Consider the following 15292-nt stretch of genomic DNA (forward strand, 5'->3'; position numbering starts at 1 on the left):
ATACACACTGGATCGTTTTGCTAATATGCTATTATTAGTTTCAGCTGAGTGTGCAACCCGTAGAATCAGGCCTGGGGTGCGTTTCCCGAAAGCATCGTTAGCCAACTATGGTCGCAAGTTCCGTCGTTATCAGCATAGTTCAACGATTTGGTGTTTCCCGAAACCAGCGTTCCAACGAACGTTCGCAAACAGCATCGCAAACTTGTGTGGTTGGAACGACAGCTCTCGAGCTGTGGTTAGAAGCATAGTTTCTAGTTTACATGAGATGTAGACTGAATAAATCCTTATCTTTAGCAAAATAAGCAAGCTGACATTCAGTACAACCTGTGTTATTTATTTAGAATACATACAAATGTAATTTACGTCTTTTAGTTTGTCAAGAGATTTAAAGCACCGTTTTTTAAGACTGCGCATGTGCGAACGTGCTCTACTATGTAAGAACGAGCCAAATATTGAGTCTGGTAATAAAGCAAAATAACTGAGAAATGGTCTTCAGATGCCATGTCTGTAACTTATATGACAAAATCTAGCGTTAATTCGATCTCAAACAGATGAATTAAAATAAGTTATTAATCCACCACGTGCGAAACATCATAAACCAACGTGGTTGAACGATACTTTGCGGCATACGGTTTCGGGAAACAGTCGTGACTAGCTAGTTGATTTCTCCAACGATGCATCATACTATGGTAGTTAAGCAGTGAGCTATATAGTTGTACGGGAAACGCACCCCTGATCGGGTCAGTAAATGCAACTGAAATGGTCGCACTAAAGAGCTCTGATAGATGTCCAAATCAGCACAGACTTCTTTGGTTTTGATTTATAGAATTATAACAGTAATTCAAGCCTGAATCAGAATGATTTTATTTCATTATCAGTCAATTAGTTTAATTAACATTTGTGGACACTTTTACACATTGCAGTGGACATTTCTTTTGTCCTAAATACTGTCACACCTCTCACTGTGTCTATGTCATGTGCTGTACATCCGCTGCACATCCATGTGTATTTCCCCCTCAATCAGCTTTCAAATCTTCCTCTAATCTGTCAAATCTGACAGGCAAATCCCACAGTACATGTGCACTTCCAAATCACAACATGCTTGACTCCATTGTTAATACTCGCCCCGCTAACAGAACAACACGACACGGGAAACAAATACCCTTCAGTCTGGTGTTCAGATCAGACAGAGGCCTGTCTCTGTGCTGTGAATCCGTGTTCAGCGATTCATCAGTCTGGTTGAACCGCTCAGAGGGAGCCCTCTGCTGTCAATAACCCCCCGCCTCCAATGCACCCATCTGGCTCTAATGTACACAAATATATTCCCCTGCAAAGCCCTGCAGTACCAACATATCCTGGAGCAAAAGGCAAGCCACACTCGTGCACGCATGTGCTCACTCACACACACATACACATTGATCGTCTTTGTAAAGAGATTACAGAGGACAAAAAGAGGTTCTAATGCTAAAAATAACACCTGAATTTAAAGAGGAAAGTCTCATAAACCTGTTTGTTTATGAAGATTGGAGTGTTTATGTGAGATTTTGGAATGATTGGGTTTTTCTTTTAGGTTCTGATTTCAAAACATGAACAGATGTTGTATTTAGATTCAATCAGCTGCCTGTCAGAATACCGTTCGAGTTGTTTTCATGCAGAGGAAAATCTGACTAATGTATGTGGGTGATGTTCTAGTTTTGCTTAATGTTTATGGCCTTTACCCAAAAAAGAACACAGTTTAAGGCATTTACATGACCTTGCACATTTTCAGGTTATTAATCATAATTGGTGTAAAGTCAAAAATACACTTGATGATAAGTGCACCTACAGATTTGTACTGTAATGTGGTGGTTTATTTCTGATATCTGAGGAAGAGAGAGACATTCATAAAAATTACAGAAATATTTCTGTGGTATCTAAGTGGCATTACTAAGAATTAAATATTTGTGTAATATCTATGGTACTTTAGAGGCATTATAATAAAATACATATTGACTTAAATAGCCTAATTATTAAATAATTTCATAAAATAAAGTTAAATAATAATGGTGGTACTGTAATGACATTAAGTATAAAATATAATATTTTTGTGATATTGGTGATACTTTAGAGACATTAATAAGTTTGTGTATTCCTGTTTGCCATAAATTAATACATGAATATTAAATGAAAGAAAAAAATATATAACTGGTTTAAAATGAAAATGTTCCAAATTAAATCTGTGATGACTGCACTTAAAAAATAATTAATTAATTATTTTTGCACGTCATTTAATTGAGATTATTAAAAATAAATCAGTTCAGTTGGTTAAATTAATTTAGGTTGGATTGATTGCTTTAGACCAAGAAAAGGCGTTTGATCGGGTTGATCATATCTTTTTAATCTGCTTTCTGCATTTGTGTTTGTTCATGATTTTATCAAATGGATACGTTTGGATACATAGGCCTATTTTGGTTTCAAGGGGCATTAGACAAGGATGCCCTTCAACAGGGCAATCGTAGAGTATTGCTATTGAACAATTACTTTTTAACTTAAGGCAAGTGCACACTACAGGATTTTAAAACGTCGGGCTGAACTGTGCAGGGCCGGGTTTCCCGATAACGATGTATCTCAGCTCTTAAGAGCGCTCTCTACGTGCAAGGTTACGAACACTCGCAGCAATTCCACGCACGTTTCCCAAAAATGCACTTAACATGAACGCGCGAGAACGCGTTCTACGTGCTACTTAAGAGCCGCTGTCCATTTGCGAAGTGCTGAAATATAACATTATATGGATTCCTATTCTGAACGTTTAACCTAATAATCGTCATTTGTTGTGGATTAGCAATCAAGACAAGTCTATATAAAGCACCCACAGGCGGAGGTACTGACAAAATGGCTGAAAAAAATAAAAAGATACCTTTCAAAAAGATTACATTAAAGAGTGCCCTTACTTAACAGTGAGGAAGATGAAGAGGTGGAGGAGGTGGAAGAGGAGGACGACGACTAAGATGGCATGGGACCACATGATGGCCAACCAAGAAATCGCCAATGGCTGGTTTTCGTGCACGTTATTGACAGATTTTTTTTAATTCATCCCTATATTGCCCAGTCTTTGAAGCATATTTTCCACATTACTTCTTTTTTGTTAATTCATTTAATTTAGGTGTGTATTTCTATCTTTTTCTTCCCTTTTTAATTATTTCATTTATAAATTCATGTAAACAAAAAACGAGTAAAATAAAGTGTACAATAAAGTACAATCAAAACATTATTATATTACTTACGTTGCAGTGTGTTAAATCTAGATAAAAGTGTAATCTACCGGTTGTCCTGCAAGTGTCCTCATAAATATGTCTTCTTACGATGCACTTGGGGATGTACGATTACTCCAGAGCACTCGTAGTTCTACGAAGATTTTCAAGTTCTACTTAAGCTACGATGCTTTTGGGAAACAGACCATAATATTAAGATCAGTCGTACGATCGTTTTTACGATCAACTTAGGCTTACGATGCTTTTGGGAAACGCAGCCCTGTTCACACTACATGACTTTCTCTCTGTGAAATCAGGAGTGTTCAAGTTGTTGAGCTGTTCACACCACACGACACAACGTGATTGATCCGCAACAGGAGGTAACTCACTACACGAGTAGACAACAACTCTGTCATCCAACGATTATATCTTGTCTACAAACCACGTTTTATCACGAAGAAATCACGCGATAAAACGAACCGGAAATGACGCAATACAGCACGCGCGCCACTACCCAGCGAAGAAGAACACAAGTACACAACACGCGAGTCTTTGTTTGAATATGGACGTCAGACAGAAATTAGTGCTGCAAACTGTTTGCGCGATGATTTGCTCTGGAAAAAAATAAATAAAATTCCCATAGACAGTAGGCTATAAACGGTATTTTCCCAGTGACCTCAACCCATGCCTTGCTCTGATTAACTGTAGCTCATGACATCACATGTGGTTGAGTCGTGCGACAGCTCCGGATATCTAGCATGCTAGATATTTTTCTGGTCTCGGCGACGCGTCTGCAAGGCGTCTGCGAGCGTCTTTGATGCGTTGTTGGCTCTTTCATACTAACAGATTGGCGAGCGTTCATCGGCCGCTAATCCCCCGCGATTTGCACGCGATAACAACCCGACCTTTCGGCGAGCTCAACGATTTGCAAATCGGGCTTAAATCGGGCTTAAAATCCTGTAGTGTGAACTAGGCTTTAAGGAAAAGTCTAACTGGTTTATCAATACCCACAATGCCTCAGCATTTAAGAACTATAATTACTGCTTACGCTGATGATGTTACAGTCTTTGTCAATGACAATAATGATATAAAAGAGTACTTGATATGTATGAAAGGGCATCATCAGCAAAAACTGGATAAGACTGAGGCTTTCTGGTCAGGTCAAATAAATTTGGAAAATATTCCAGAACTACCAGATAACATAAACTGTAATAAAAAAGATGGAACTGGTTGCTACCCCAGATATCCTACAGGGGGAGAGTTTTAGTTGCCAACAACTTGGTCACTTCTACTCTGTGGCATAAAATGATTATGTTACAACCTCTACTCTAAAAAATAAACTCCAGCTGGACTAGTTCAAGACATTCAAAGGATGCTGGTGAACTTTTTTTTTTTTGACAAGACAGCAAATGCTTTATTTATTTTTTTGCCAGTGCAAGAAAGGGGGCAAGGTCTTGTAGATATCAGATCTAGACTCAGAGACTGCTGTATAACAATGACATTGCTTGGTCTAACACTACAGCAGGCAACATTGGACTTGATAAGCACCTCTTTTTATTGAATTTGGATAAAGACAACTTTAACAGACTTGACTGCCTTCTATAGATCTGTAATTCTATAGATCTGTAATGGAAGCCTGGGAATTATTTTCTGTCTCAAGACCTGCTGGAATACAAAAGGCGTTTAGCTGATGGAAGAGCCACTTTTTTTATCTTCTAGACACTTGTGCTATGCCAATTTGTCACCATGGCTGATAGCTGCTGGATGTGTAAACTTGGCCACATTTTAAGCATCAGTTTGGATACCCTGGGTGAGAAAACTGGGATAAAATCTATTTGATTTTTGAAACCGCGTACTGATAGTGCTTGGAGAGCAACAATTTGTTTAATGACTTTTTATTAACAACTCTAACCATATTAAAGAATGGATAGATGGGTGTGACTACGATTGTCCATCCTTGATGATAACTGCTGACGTAAGGTAATGGCATGAGGAGGAAAATCTTATACTGTCTTTTAAAACCCCTCAGCTGGATGGTTTTGAGTCTGCTGGTTTAAAAAAAAAAAGCTCTATGTGACTTGTGTGAAAGTGATCCAGATTTTCTATCTGGATTAACATCATCTAGATGGACTGAATTGAGTGGACATCTCCCCCAAAAAGTATAGCTGGCGGTCACTGTAGAAACGGCCAATTGATAAACGAACTGGTGACTTATTTAGGAAACTCAGAAGCGAAGACCAGGAGACTCGGTTGTATCTTCAGCAGGATTCCTTATTGAGAACGAGCTGTTGGTAGCATCAGTCATCAAGTCTGACTAAGGGAACTTTACATGGTATCGTATAGGCATTCAGTGGGCAGTCCTTAAAGGTGCTGACAGTCCTTAAAAGTGTTGACCTTACACACAGCCTAAGAGGTGACCACTGAAACAAATCATCTAAAGACAATACGGGTAATTACCCCTGACTGTAAAGATAATGGTACCCCCCGAAATTGTATAAACATCACGTGGTTGCAAGAACTAATGCAAACATTCACACAAAGTTTGACTCTCAGTAAGAAGATCAAAGACTGACAAAACCCCCTCACTGTAAACTCTATTGAATCTAATCAGTAAATTGTGTTCACCTTGAATGCCCAGTGTAGTTCATCTTAGTTTTTCATGTGATGTTATGTAAGGATGTAGAATCAGCACATCTTAAACAGATTCTTACATTTGTAATCCCACACTTAAAATGGTACAATTGTACATGGTGCAATAGCTATGAACAGACATGTGGTCAACCTCAATGATGTTAGGGTGGGTTGTCCCTTTTGTTCTGAAAATGAAACAATTTTTAATCTTTTTGTGCAATTTGTATGTTCGGGCAATTTCTTTTCTTTTTTTATCTCAATGGGTATCATCTTTATGTGAAGATCTATCTCATCAATTGTTTATTTTTGTGCCAAAATATTCTGTTAGTCGTAAAAATATTTTGGTTTATATTATATTTTGTGTTTGGATCTCCCAAACTTGCTGTTTGGAAAACAAGGATGCTTGGTAAAGGTACATTAGATCTTTTGTTGATGTTCAAGGATTTGGTAGCTTCAAGGCTCATGACCTATCTGGGCAGTCTCATCAGTAAGATGCATCTAAAGATATTAAATCAAGGCTGGAAAAGGCTCAGGTTGCCTTCTCCCAACTCTGTTCTATATGGAGATAAAAAACAATACATCCTTAAAACGAAGAAGCTCCTAACTGCAATGTAAAGTCTGTTCTGCTGTACAGTTCAGAGAGCTGACGAGTTATCAAAACTGACATGAGGAGAATGGAAGTGTTCCATAATGGATGCCTCCGACGAATATGCCAGATGTTTTGGCCTAATAAGATCTCCAACCATGAACTGTACAAGAAAACGGGAATCACCAAGGAGATTACACACAAGGACGCCTGAGATGGCTATGACATGTGTTGAGGATGGAGCAGGACAGCATCACAAAAGTCCCCCTAAGGCCTCATCCACACTACTGCGTTATAGTTTAGAAATGGAGAATTAAAACGAATACGATCTCCGTCCACACCAGCGTTTTACCTGCGTATTGGAATTTATCTCCGTCCACATTAAAACGACTGAAAACGCGGATCACGTGGTCATGTGATGGGGGGCTGACGAATCAGGGAAGGATACGCCATGACTGATGACACCCAATCATAGAGCCGAGCGTGAGCCTCTGCGTCATCGTTTCTAAAGTCCTCCGTTTTGACCGGCTTCACTAAAACGCCCTCCAGAGATTCAAAACTCAAAACGGGGTCGGCAGCGTTTTTAAACTTCTCTGTTTTAGGTCCTCGTTTTTACCGTTGTAGTCTGGACGGGAGGTGCAAACGTAGCAAAAGGTCCCCGTTTCTAAACGAAAACGCAGTAGTGTGGATGGGGCCTAAGATGGACACCACCTGGCAAAAGAAAACCTGGGAGGCCCAAAACCACCTGGCACAGAACTGGCCATGGACTGAATGCAATGGAGAGTGCTCATTGAAGCCTTATGTCTTATAGGGGACGAAGAGAAGTAGTAAGGCTCATGATAGAACATGCATATTTCAAACTGGTGCTTACTATTGTTTGTGAATACTTTGGCCATAAATGGAGTGTTATGTACAGTTAATGAAAATGAGAATCTACAGACACCCCAACCCCCCCCCCCCCCCCTCTCTCTCTCTCTCTCTCTCTCTCCCTCTCTCTCTCTCTCTCTCCCTCTCTCTCTCCCTCTCTCTCTCTCTCTCTCTCTCTCTCGTTACTCAAAGTCACTGGCAGCAAACATACGTCTCAACATGTGCATCTGTTCAGCACCTTAAAGTGTCGAGAAATATCAACTGATGTTGTATGAAATTCTGGAGTGAAACAACATCAGAATTGGAACAACTATAGAATGTAGATGTGTTATATACAAAATATGTACGTTTCATCTGTTGGAATCAGCTTAATGTGTGATGGTTCCCTCGCCTCTATGGCCTTTTTTGTGTTTGGTATTAGTTTGTGCCACCCAATAGAAAGAGAGAGCAAAAGAACTAAAGAGCAACTCCAGAAATGAGGCTATAAATAAAAATTCCGCTTTTGTGTTCAGGCACATTCTGCAGTGCTGATTAATGCTCTCTCTGCTGAAATCAATGCTGGAATCTCTCAGTCTCTGATTGATTCCACATCACTCCAACTTACACTTTAGGCCTTTAATAAGAAACCAAAAAATATGTTTAGAAAAGGAGAAAATGGGAGAACAAGAAAATATACGATTTTGATGTATTGCAGTTATGGAAAATGTCAGGTGTTTCAGCATTTAGAGTTTGGCTTTAACATTATAGGAACATTTTTAAATCAAACAAAGTTGTACTACACATTGTGCACTTAATAAAGACATTTCAACAATATATGGTACTGAAGATACGTTTATTTAAAAAATAATAATTCTAATAGAATCCCAATCCTTGCCCTTGCCCTGCATTTATTCATTTATCCATTCATCCATCCTTTCTTCAAACCGCTTATCCTCTGTAGGGTCACAGGGTACACTTGTACAGCTCTTGTTTACTTTACATAACGAAAAATTAAATGCATTGTTAGATTTTTATGTTGTTGAAAGGGTTGCTGCAGCATAGTGGTTACCTATTAAACCATGGTGTTCATGTAGGAGAGTTCGAGCCTGGCTCTCGACGTTTAATCCCTGTTTTTAAAAATGCTGTCTGTGAATCGGCTTTCTGTGCGCACACTCCCAAAATGCATGGACAGAAAGACACTTCTCAGCAGGTCTTGAAGTTACAGCAGCTCAATATGCCAGCTGCAGTCTGTCATTAATGTTTATCAAAGAACAAAATAAAAACGAGACAGTCACTTACTCTTTTCTTAATACATTTTATAGCTTTAATAATATATATTTAATATATACAGTGAAGACTATGCAGTGTTATTTTACATTTGATTACTATTCAATTTCTGCATTTGAATACTTCTTTTACACCTACCTGAAAATCCTTATTTTAATACTGACTGTATACTTGTATTTAAAAAATGTTTAATTGTGTGTTAGTTATGCTAGTATAAATATAAGAATCAAGAACTGTAACTTCACTGGTACTGTATGTAAAATGTTGGTATCATATAACAACCTTATTTATTTAAAGAGAAGGTTGCATGGGTCAACAACTATTTTTTACTCTTTTCATCATTTAAAAAAAATAATAATTTGAAGCGAAATATGGAGATACAAGGTTTTTGCCCGACAACGGCAATATAGTATTATACTAGAGCTGACCTGTGTTCGCTGTATATTTTATCACCTGATCTCGTGGGAGGCCAGCAAACTCATGCCCTGTGGCTAATTCGTTTAGGCAGGGTCAGTGGTCAGACACTGAATCCTCCTTTGAGGTGTGCGTTACGGTGAACTTTCACAGGTCCGTCCCGAGAGGAAGATCACCCCCATATTGCCAGCCAGCAAACTGTAGTTTTCACAAAGTTCAGGAGAGGTCAGGCAGAAGAGACACCATGTGATAAAACCACAGTTGATACGTGTTCATGCTGTGCAGTCTCCCAGCCCATGTGTTAACCTCATGCAGAACATGAAGGGACATCAGGAGAATCTATAATGTTTGATCCGCGACAACTGTGGATGCAGGAAAAGTTCAGTACGGATCCTGCTGTCTGCACAGTTACAATCACCCATCAGATGCCAATGCGGAGTGTCTCGGGCGGAAAGCAACGGAATCCAACAAGGGAGTGAAAATCAATGGAAAGGCAGAAAGATAAGACAGAATGCAACCAATAATTATTGTTCAGCATTGAAGGACTGGCAGCTTAAAAAATGCTCTTGTTATCTGAGCCTATTAGAAAGAAGCATTGCGAGCACTCAAGGACAATTTTAACACTTAAAACATGACGTTTGCTGTAGTACAATCCATTGCTAAAACAATGTCATGCAAAAGAATAAGAAAGTTTGCCTAAAGAGCCAGATTTGTGAGCCAAGTGGATGGCTAGATGAATTATTGAATGAATAAATAAATTATTATTAAGTTGCGTAATTATTGTAGTAACAACTTCACCCTCATCCACACTTTTTTTTCCAGATTTTTTTCTCCCTGTCAGGTGTCCTTTTCCATAAAATAAAAATATGTTATGATCACTATCAAGTTCAGTAGCAATTTTTTTCAACTTTTGATATTTTTAATGTTTTAAAAAAAAAAACTCACTAATGCTTAACAAGGCTGCACTTATTTGATCAATAAAAACAGTAATGTTGTGAAACATATTGTGTAACATTTTTTCAGGAGTGAAGGATGAATAGAAAGTTCAAAAGAACAGCATTTATTTTTAAAAAGCTGCATAATGTTTGAGTTAAATATGAGTGTTTTTATTGAAGGTGTTTTTGCAACAGCATTGATGGTAACCTTTATAAATGTACTTATTTATGTTACTTTTTTTTTAATGTTATTCAAAGAATAAGGATCCAAACTGACTTTTTAATGTACCGCTTTGTCTATTGCCGATTTAGATAACAGCTGAGACCATCCTGCGACTTGCTACGGATCCCGTTCTTCCATTTTACCCTTTGGATATCGCACTGGATGTTCAGGACAAACTCAAAGGTAAGAATGCACCTTTCATAAGTTATTTTGACAATTTACAGAAAAATAAAATAAAATAAAATGGGGTTCCTCATCAATTTATAACTGGCAGGACTTTTCTGGAAGTTTGTTTGAGGATGTAACTCAGCATTACAAGCTGGGCCAGCTCTGTGTCACCACTCACTCCTCCCAAAGATGATTTATGGAGAGATCATCTGTTTTGGTGGACATATCGATCTTCCCATCACAGTTTACCGGGGCGTTGGAAGAATGACCTTGATTTCTGCATTTGTAAAATACAAATTGGTGCAAATCATTTCTCGGCTCACCCGGTGCTCAGATCAAATGGGATTATAAGCTTTAGACCCGACTGGCCATCAGTCTGGCATTTTTCACAAAAATATTTAGGGGGAACACAAATGGAGAACATTCCTACTTGAGGAAAACACTTTATACTTCATCAGAGCAAAATAAACCCAGGGGTAGTAATGAGCTTTTGACTGAAAATGTACAGAACATTCGGAAATGAAAGCCAAAAACTTGCAGAACTGGATTTTAGAGATTCCTATAACATAAAATGATTATATGGTGGCTCGCAGGTATGACTGTTTTTCACCTCTGCAGCGAGACATTCAAAGCTTGCCCCTCTGAATCTGTTCTCTAGCGTCGTTAGAGCGGTGTGCCTTTGTGTTTAAATATTCATGAACGCACAGAGGAGGACAGGTGAGAAATGTAATTGCCACATAATCTTGCCACAAGAAGACAGACTGCAAAGCCCTTAATGCTGTGCAGTATTGATATTTCATCAGACACGTACCAAACACTCGTGTCCGATCTTTTGTTTTACTGGTTTGGATGCAGCGGCATTGCATGCCTGAAAAAATCCCACATCATCCACAGATGCTTCGTGAAGTCATTTTCACTGTCACTGTTTGGAAAAGGGAAAAAAAAATCCTAAATATTTTTTTATCTCATTATTTTGCATACTGGTGATTGACACTTCCAGCTGTTTCCTGACAGGTATAACTGTTCTGTTCAGTCTGTTCTGTATAATTTGGAGTTTGAAGGAATGAAGTCTACTCCAAATGTCACTGTTATGGTAAAACCTGTGATGTCATTGTACTGGCTTTCTTTGTCAGGTAAAGGGGTCATGATAGTTCTAAAAATAACATTATTATGTGTATTTGGATTAATGCAATGTGTTTACACGGTTTTAGATTTAAAAAGTAATTTTTTACACATCTGTACATTATTGTTGCTCCTCTATGCTCTGCCTTTCTAAAACGCGTTGATTTTTACAAAGCTCATTTTATTGGACATAATTACTTATTATAATGACTTATACTGTTTTTTACGCGTTGCGCCATGGGTGTGAGAACACTATGTAAACATAAAACCATGTCTGCATTTGTGATCGTAGAAACGACAAGCAAGCGCTACTCTATACTGCTCAAAACTCGCGTATGAATAGTCAATAGCAAATTCTTGAAAACATACTTACAGGCTGTGTCTGTGAGTCAGAAGCACCAGACTGTATTTTAGAATCAGCCTTTGTGCACAGCCGGCCTTGTACTCTTGCAGGTTCTGGAAACAGTCCTCTGAAAAATGCGCAGCACACAGTCTAAACTTTTAGTTGTACTGTTCTGTAACAGTGTTGTAAATAAAGCTTAAGCACTGTTTTCTAATTGTGTCCTCTTTCGGAAGGCCAAACAAAGAACAAACGAAACGTCTCCACGACATGGCGGCGCCGGCGGCGGCAACAATAATACAGCAAGAATAAAAGTTGCACCTTCTTTCTTTGCGTATACATTAAAGAGGTGTGATGAAACTCTGCCCCCAAATACTGACGTGGTGGGGCGTGTTTGAACGAAGCGTTTAGGAAGGCGTGGCTTTAACTTTTATAAAGAATATCTCTTTAGGTTTGACACTTTGAGGTTTGTAACTCTACAGATCGTATACTTGCACTAACAGCTACATAACACACTAGAAAAAGAAAAAGGGAACATCTTATATTTGTGTTTCTTCCATCTATCCTGGTCTAGACAGTTGTTGACTGATTCTATAATCTACTACAAGTTTCCACAAAAATAATAAAAATAAAAATAATAATAATGGTGATGATGTTTCCCTAATAAATTGAAGCATTTAAGGATTTAGATATAGGTCGTAAAGATCAAAAGAAACAAATTTAGTACAGAGTTTGATTTGTAGTGTACACTAGTATATGGAGAATGGGGCAAGTAGATGAAGGGTGCTTGGTGGTTGGGACATTCTCTCCTTATGCTGTGTTGTGGTAGGAGTTTCAGAGGCACATGGAATGACAGTATTCATAAGGAATAATGAATTGAGTGAGATCAAAGAGTCATGACTAATTGAAACCTTTGAGATATTTTGTTCCCTTAAGATTTAGACAGCTCATTGATGTTCAGATTATTTTAGAGTGACTCAGCAATGTGAAGAATGAAGACTGCCAGACATCATCTGAAATCAAGATAAGTTGATGAGGCTGTTATTGGTGAAGGGAGGCTACTTTAAAAGGTAGTTATCACTACAAAGTTAAGCTATTCTCTTTTGAAAAGGTAGTTCACTACATAACAAGCTACTAACAAAAAGTCAGAAGGCTCATGAGGGAAGAGCGATTATGGCTTGATGCTGCATTCACACTACCAGCGACTTTGTCGCTGCATGTCGCCAGCGGTGAGGTCACTATGGGAGTTTCCACTACTGGTTGCCTAGTAACATTTGTGAATGACATTCAGTGATGTTACTCCATGTTGTGTAGACAGCAAATCAGTTGTCTTGCTGCTACAAACAAATATTTTGGAAGCAAACATCTAAATATAAATGTGGTATCAGGTGTCAGAAAGCTGGGACACGGAGGCACACACTTCTTGAAATGCTTGCTAGGATTCTTAACTATGCTCTAGCTAGACAAAAGCTGATGCCGTGTATCACAGGCGCCCTCTTATACTTCCGGGCACTACGCTTATGTCGTCAAGGAATGTTTGCAGCCAATACAATTGTGTTAACGTGTGCTTAAGACACTGGTTATGCTGATGGCGTCCCCATAGCGTCGATCGAAGATGCAGTGTTCAGTTTAAGTTCGAAAGAGAATTATTGAATACCTTAGAGTGATCAGTGAGATTTAAGTATATTTTAATGTTAAGATGGATATTTTTAGAGGTGTTGCTTCAATTCGCTGACAGCCTGTTGTCCTTTGGCCGTAAGATAGTTTGCACAGTAAAATCCTTTGTGAAAAAGAAATCATCTGTTGTAAAACACCACTTTTGCAGCCACACAATCAGACAGATGTTTATGAGGTGTTGCTTCACATCTCACTGTTTTTTTAAGCTCTTGCGGAAAGCATTGTATTTTTAAAACAGCGTGTCAGTACATAGTCCAACTTTTTTTTAAAAGCATCTTGAGATCCCTGCATTCAGATCCATTCCTTTGAGATCCGTCAAGCTGTTTGTTAATGCCACCTACTGTAAGAAACATATCTGTAGTATGCACACACACACACACAGACACACACACACACATATATATATAAACAATGTGATATAGTATGTTACAGTAATGTCATGCCTCCATTTGTGTCTTATAGTTACTTTCCTACGTCTCTTGCAGTGGTTGTCTGCAGCCCTTGGCACAAACATTCACAGGAACACTGGAGTGATATGTATGTGATATGCTTGGTTTTCATCATTTGTGAAAATTGTAAACCTCTGTTGGGTTCATGTCATTTTCACTGGGTCCTCTTCTGTCTGTGTTACACTGAGTGATAAGTTACAGCAATCCTCCTGCAGGGAGTGCTTTTCATTCTGCAAAGAAAGACAGTGTGTGTTGAAGTTTGTAGAAAAGTTTTTCTGTTTCCTGTGTTTCCTTAAAGTTTTGAATATCCTAAGAATCAAAATAAGCACATATTCTCAAAGGATGCCCAACACACCTCTTTGTTTAAAAAAATAAACAGCTTGATTCATCTTCCCGCGTCTACTACCTGCGCAGATATCAACAGCGCAACTGGGTTGTAGGTTGCCAGTTTGAGGTCACAACTGGGTTGAAATTTTTATGATGTGTTGAATGTGTGACTAGAATGTGTTTCATACAAGATCTGGCAACTGGACAACCTTGAAAAAAAAATGATGTGATTATTCATATAACGAGGTTTGGGTCATACAAATTATGGGAATTTCCCAGGAGAAATAAGTGAACGGGAGGGGGTTGGGAGATGAGTGTGAAATACGGGAGACTCCCAGGAAAAACGTAGAGTACCTCAAACGAGATGGAGTCCCCTCTGCTATGCCCCGATCTAGTTCCTCTGCCCAGCAGATGGCTACTTCGGTGAATACACAGGGTGACCTGAGGATCACAGTGGGGGCTCTCCCGCCGAGTGCATCTCCATGGGCCCCCCCACTCCTCTAGCGCATCGCAAGCTGTGGAGCTTCCAGGTGAGATTGCTGGTCCTTCTCATGGGGGACCTAGCGTTTCATTCAGGGCTCCGGCAGAGGATCAGATGCCGATCGCTGCATCAGAGGTTGGGATAGAGTTATCCGGGCATGAAGACTCGGCTGCGTGGCTCCCTTCGGGGAAAGTGGCATTGTTCGAGTCTGACCCAGAGCTGACGGCCATGCTTTCCCGGGCCGCTGAGAGTGTCAGGCTTGAGTGGAGGCTTTCACCGTGTCCCGTACGCTCAAGGCTGGAAGATTGATATCTTGGGGTAACGCACGCTGACCAACAGCGTCCCGCCACAGTGCCTTTATTTCCGGAAGTGCACGAAAAGGTTACCAGATCTTGGAAGGCACTATTTTCTGCCCGAAACCAAGCTGGTGCCTCCTCGGCTCTCACTACCTTCAATGATGGGGTGACCAAGGGGTACGTGGAGATCCCCGTTGCGATGTAATTTTGTCCACAAAGCTCTGCCATCTGGCGGCCTAATCCACGTCTCCCATCCAAGGCCTGTAAGTTCTTGTCCGTG

General features: G+C 39.4%; 1 protein-coding gene across 8 annotated transcripts in view; it reads left to right on the forward strand.

Annotated features, from left to right (window-relative positions):
• naaladl2 (N-acetylated alpha-linked acidic dipeptidase like 2) overlaps window positions 1-15292 on the forward strand; it is a 321301-nt gene that overhangs the window by 288716 nt on the left and 17293 nt on the right. For all 8 annotated transcript variants that reach the window (XR_013795866.1, XM_079597224.1, XM_079597227.1 and 5 more), the window contains one exon: window positions 10242-10335. Coding sequence is in view for 7 of the 8 variants with exons in the window: in XM_079597224.1 (XP_079453350.1) it covers window positions 10242-10335 (94 nt within the window). In the remaining variant the exon portion in view is untranslated. The remainder of the gene's footprint in view (window positions 1-10241; window positions 10336-15292) is intronic.

Source organism: Phoxinus phoxinus, assembly GCF_949152265.1.
Source record: "Phoxinus phoxinus genome assembly, chromosome: 22".
NCBI classification, from domain to species: domain Eukaryota; kingdom Metazoa; phylum Chordata; class Actinopteri; order Cypriniformes; family Leuciscidae; genus Phoxinus; species Phoxinus phoxinus.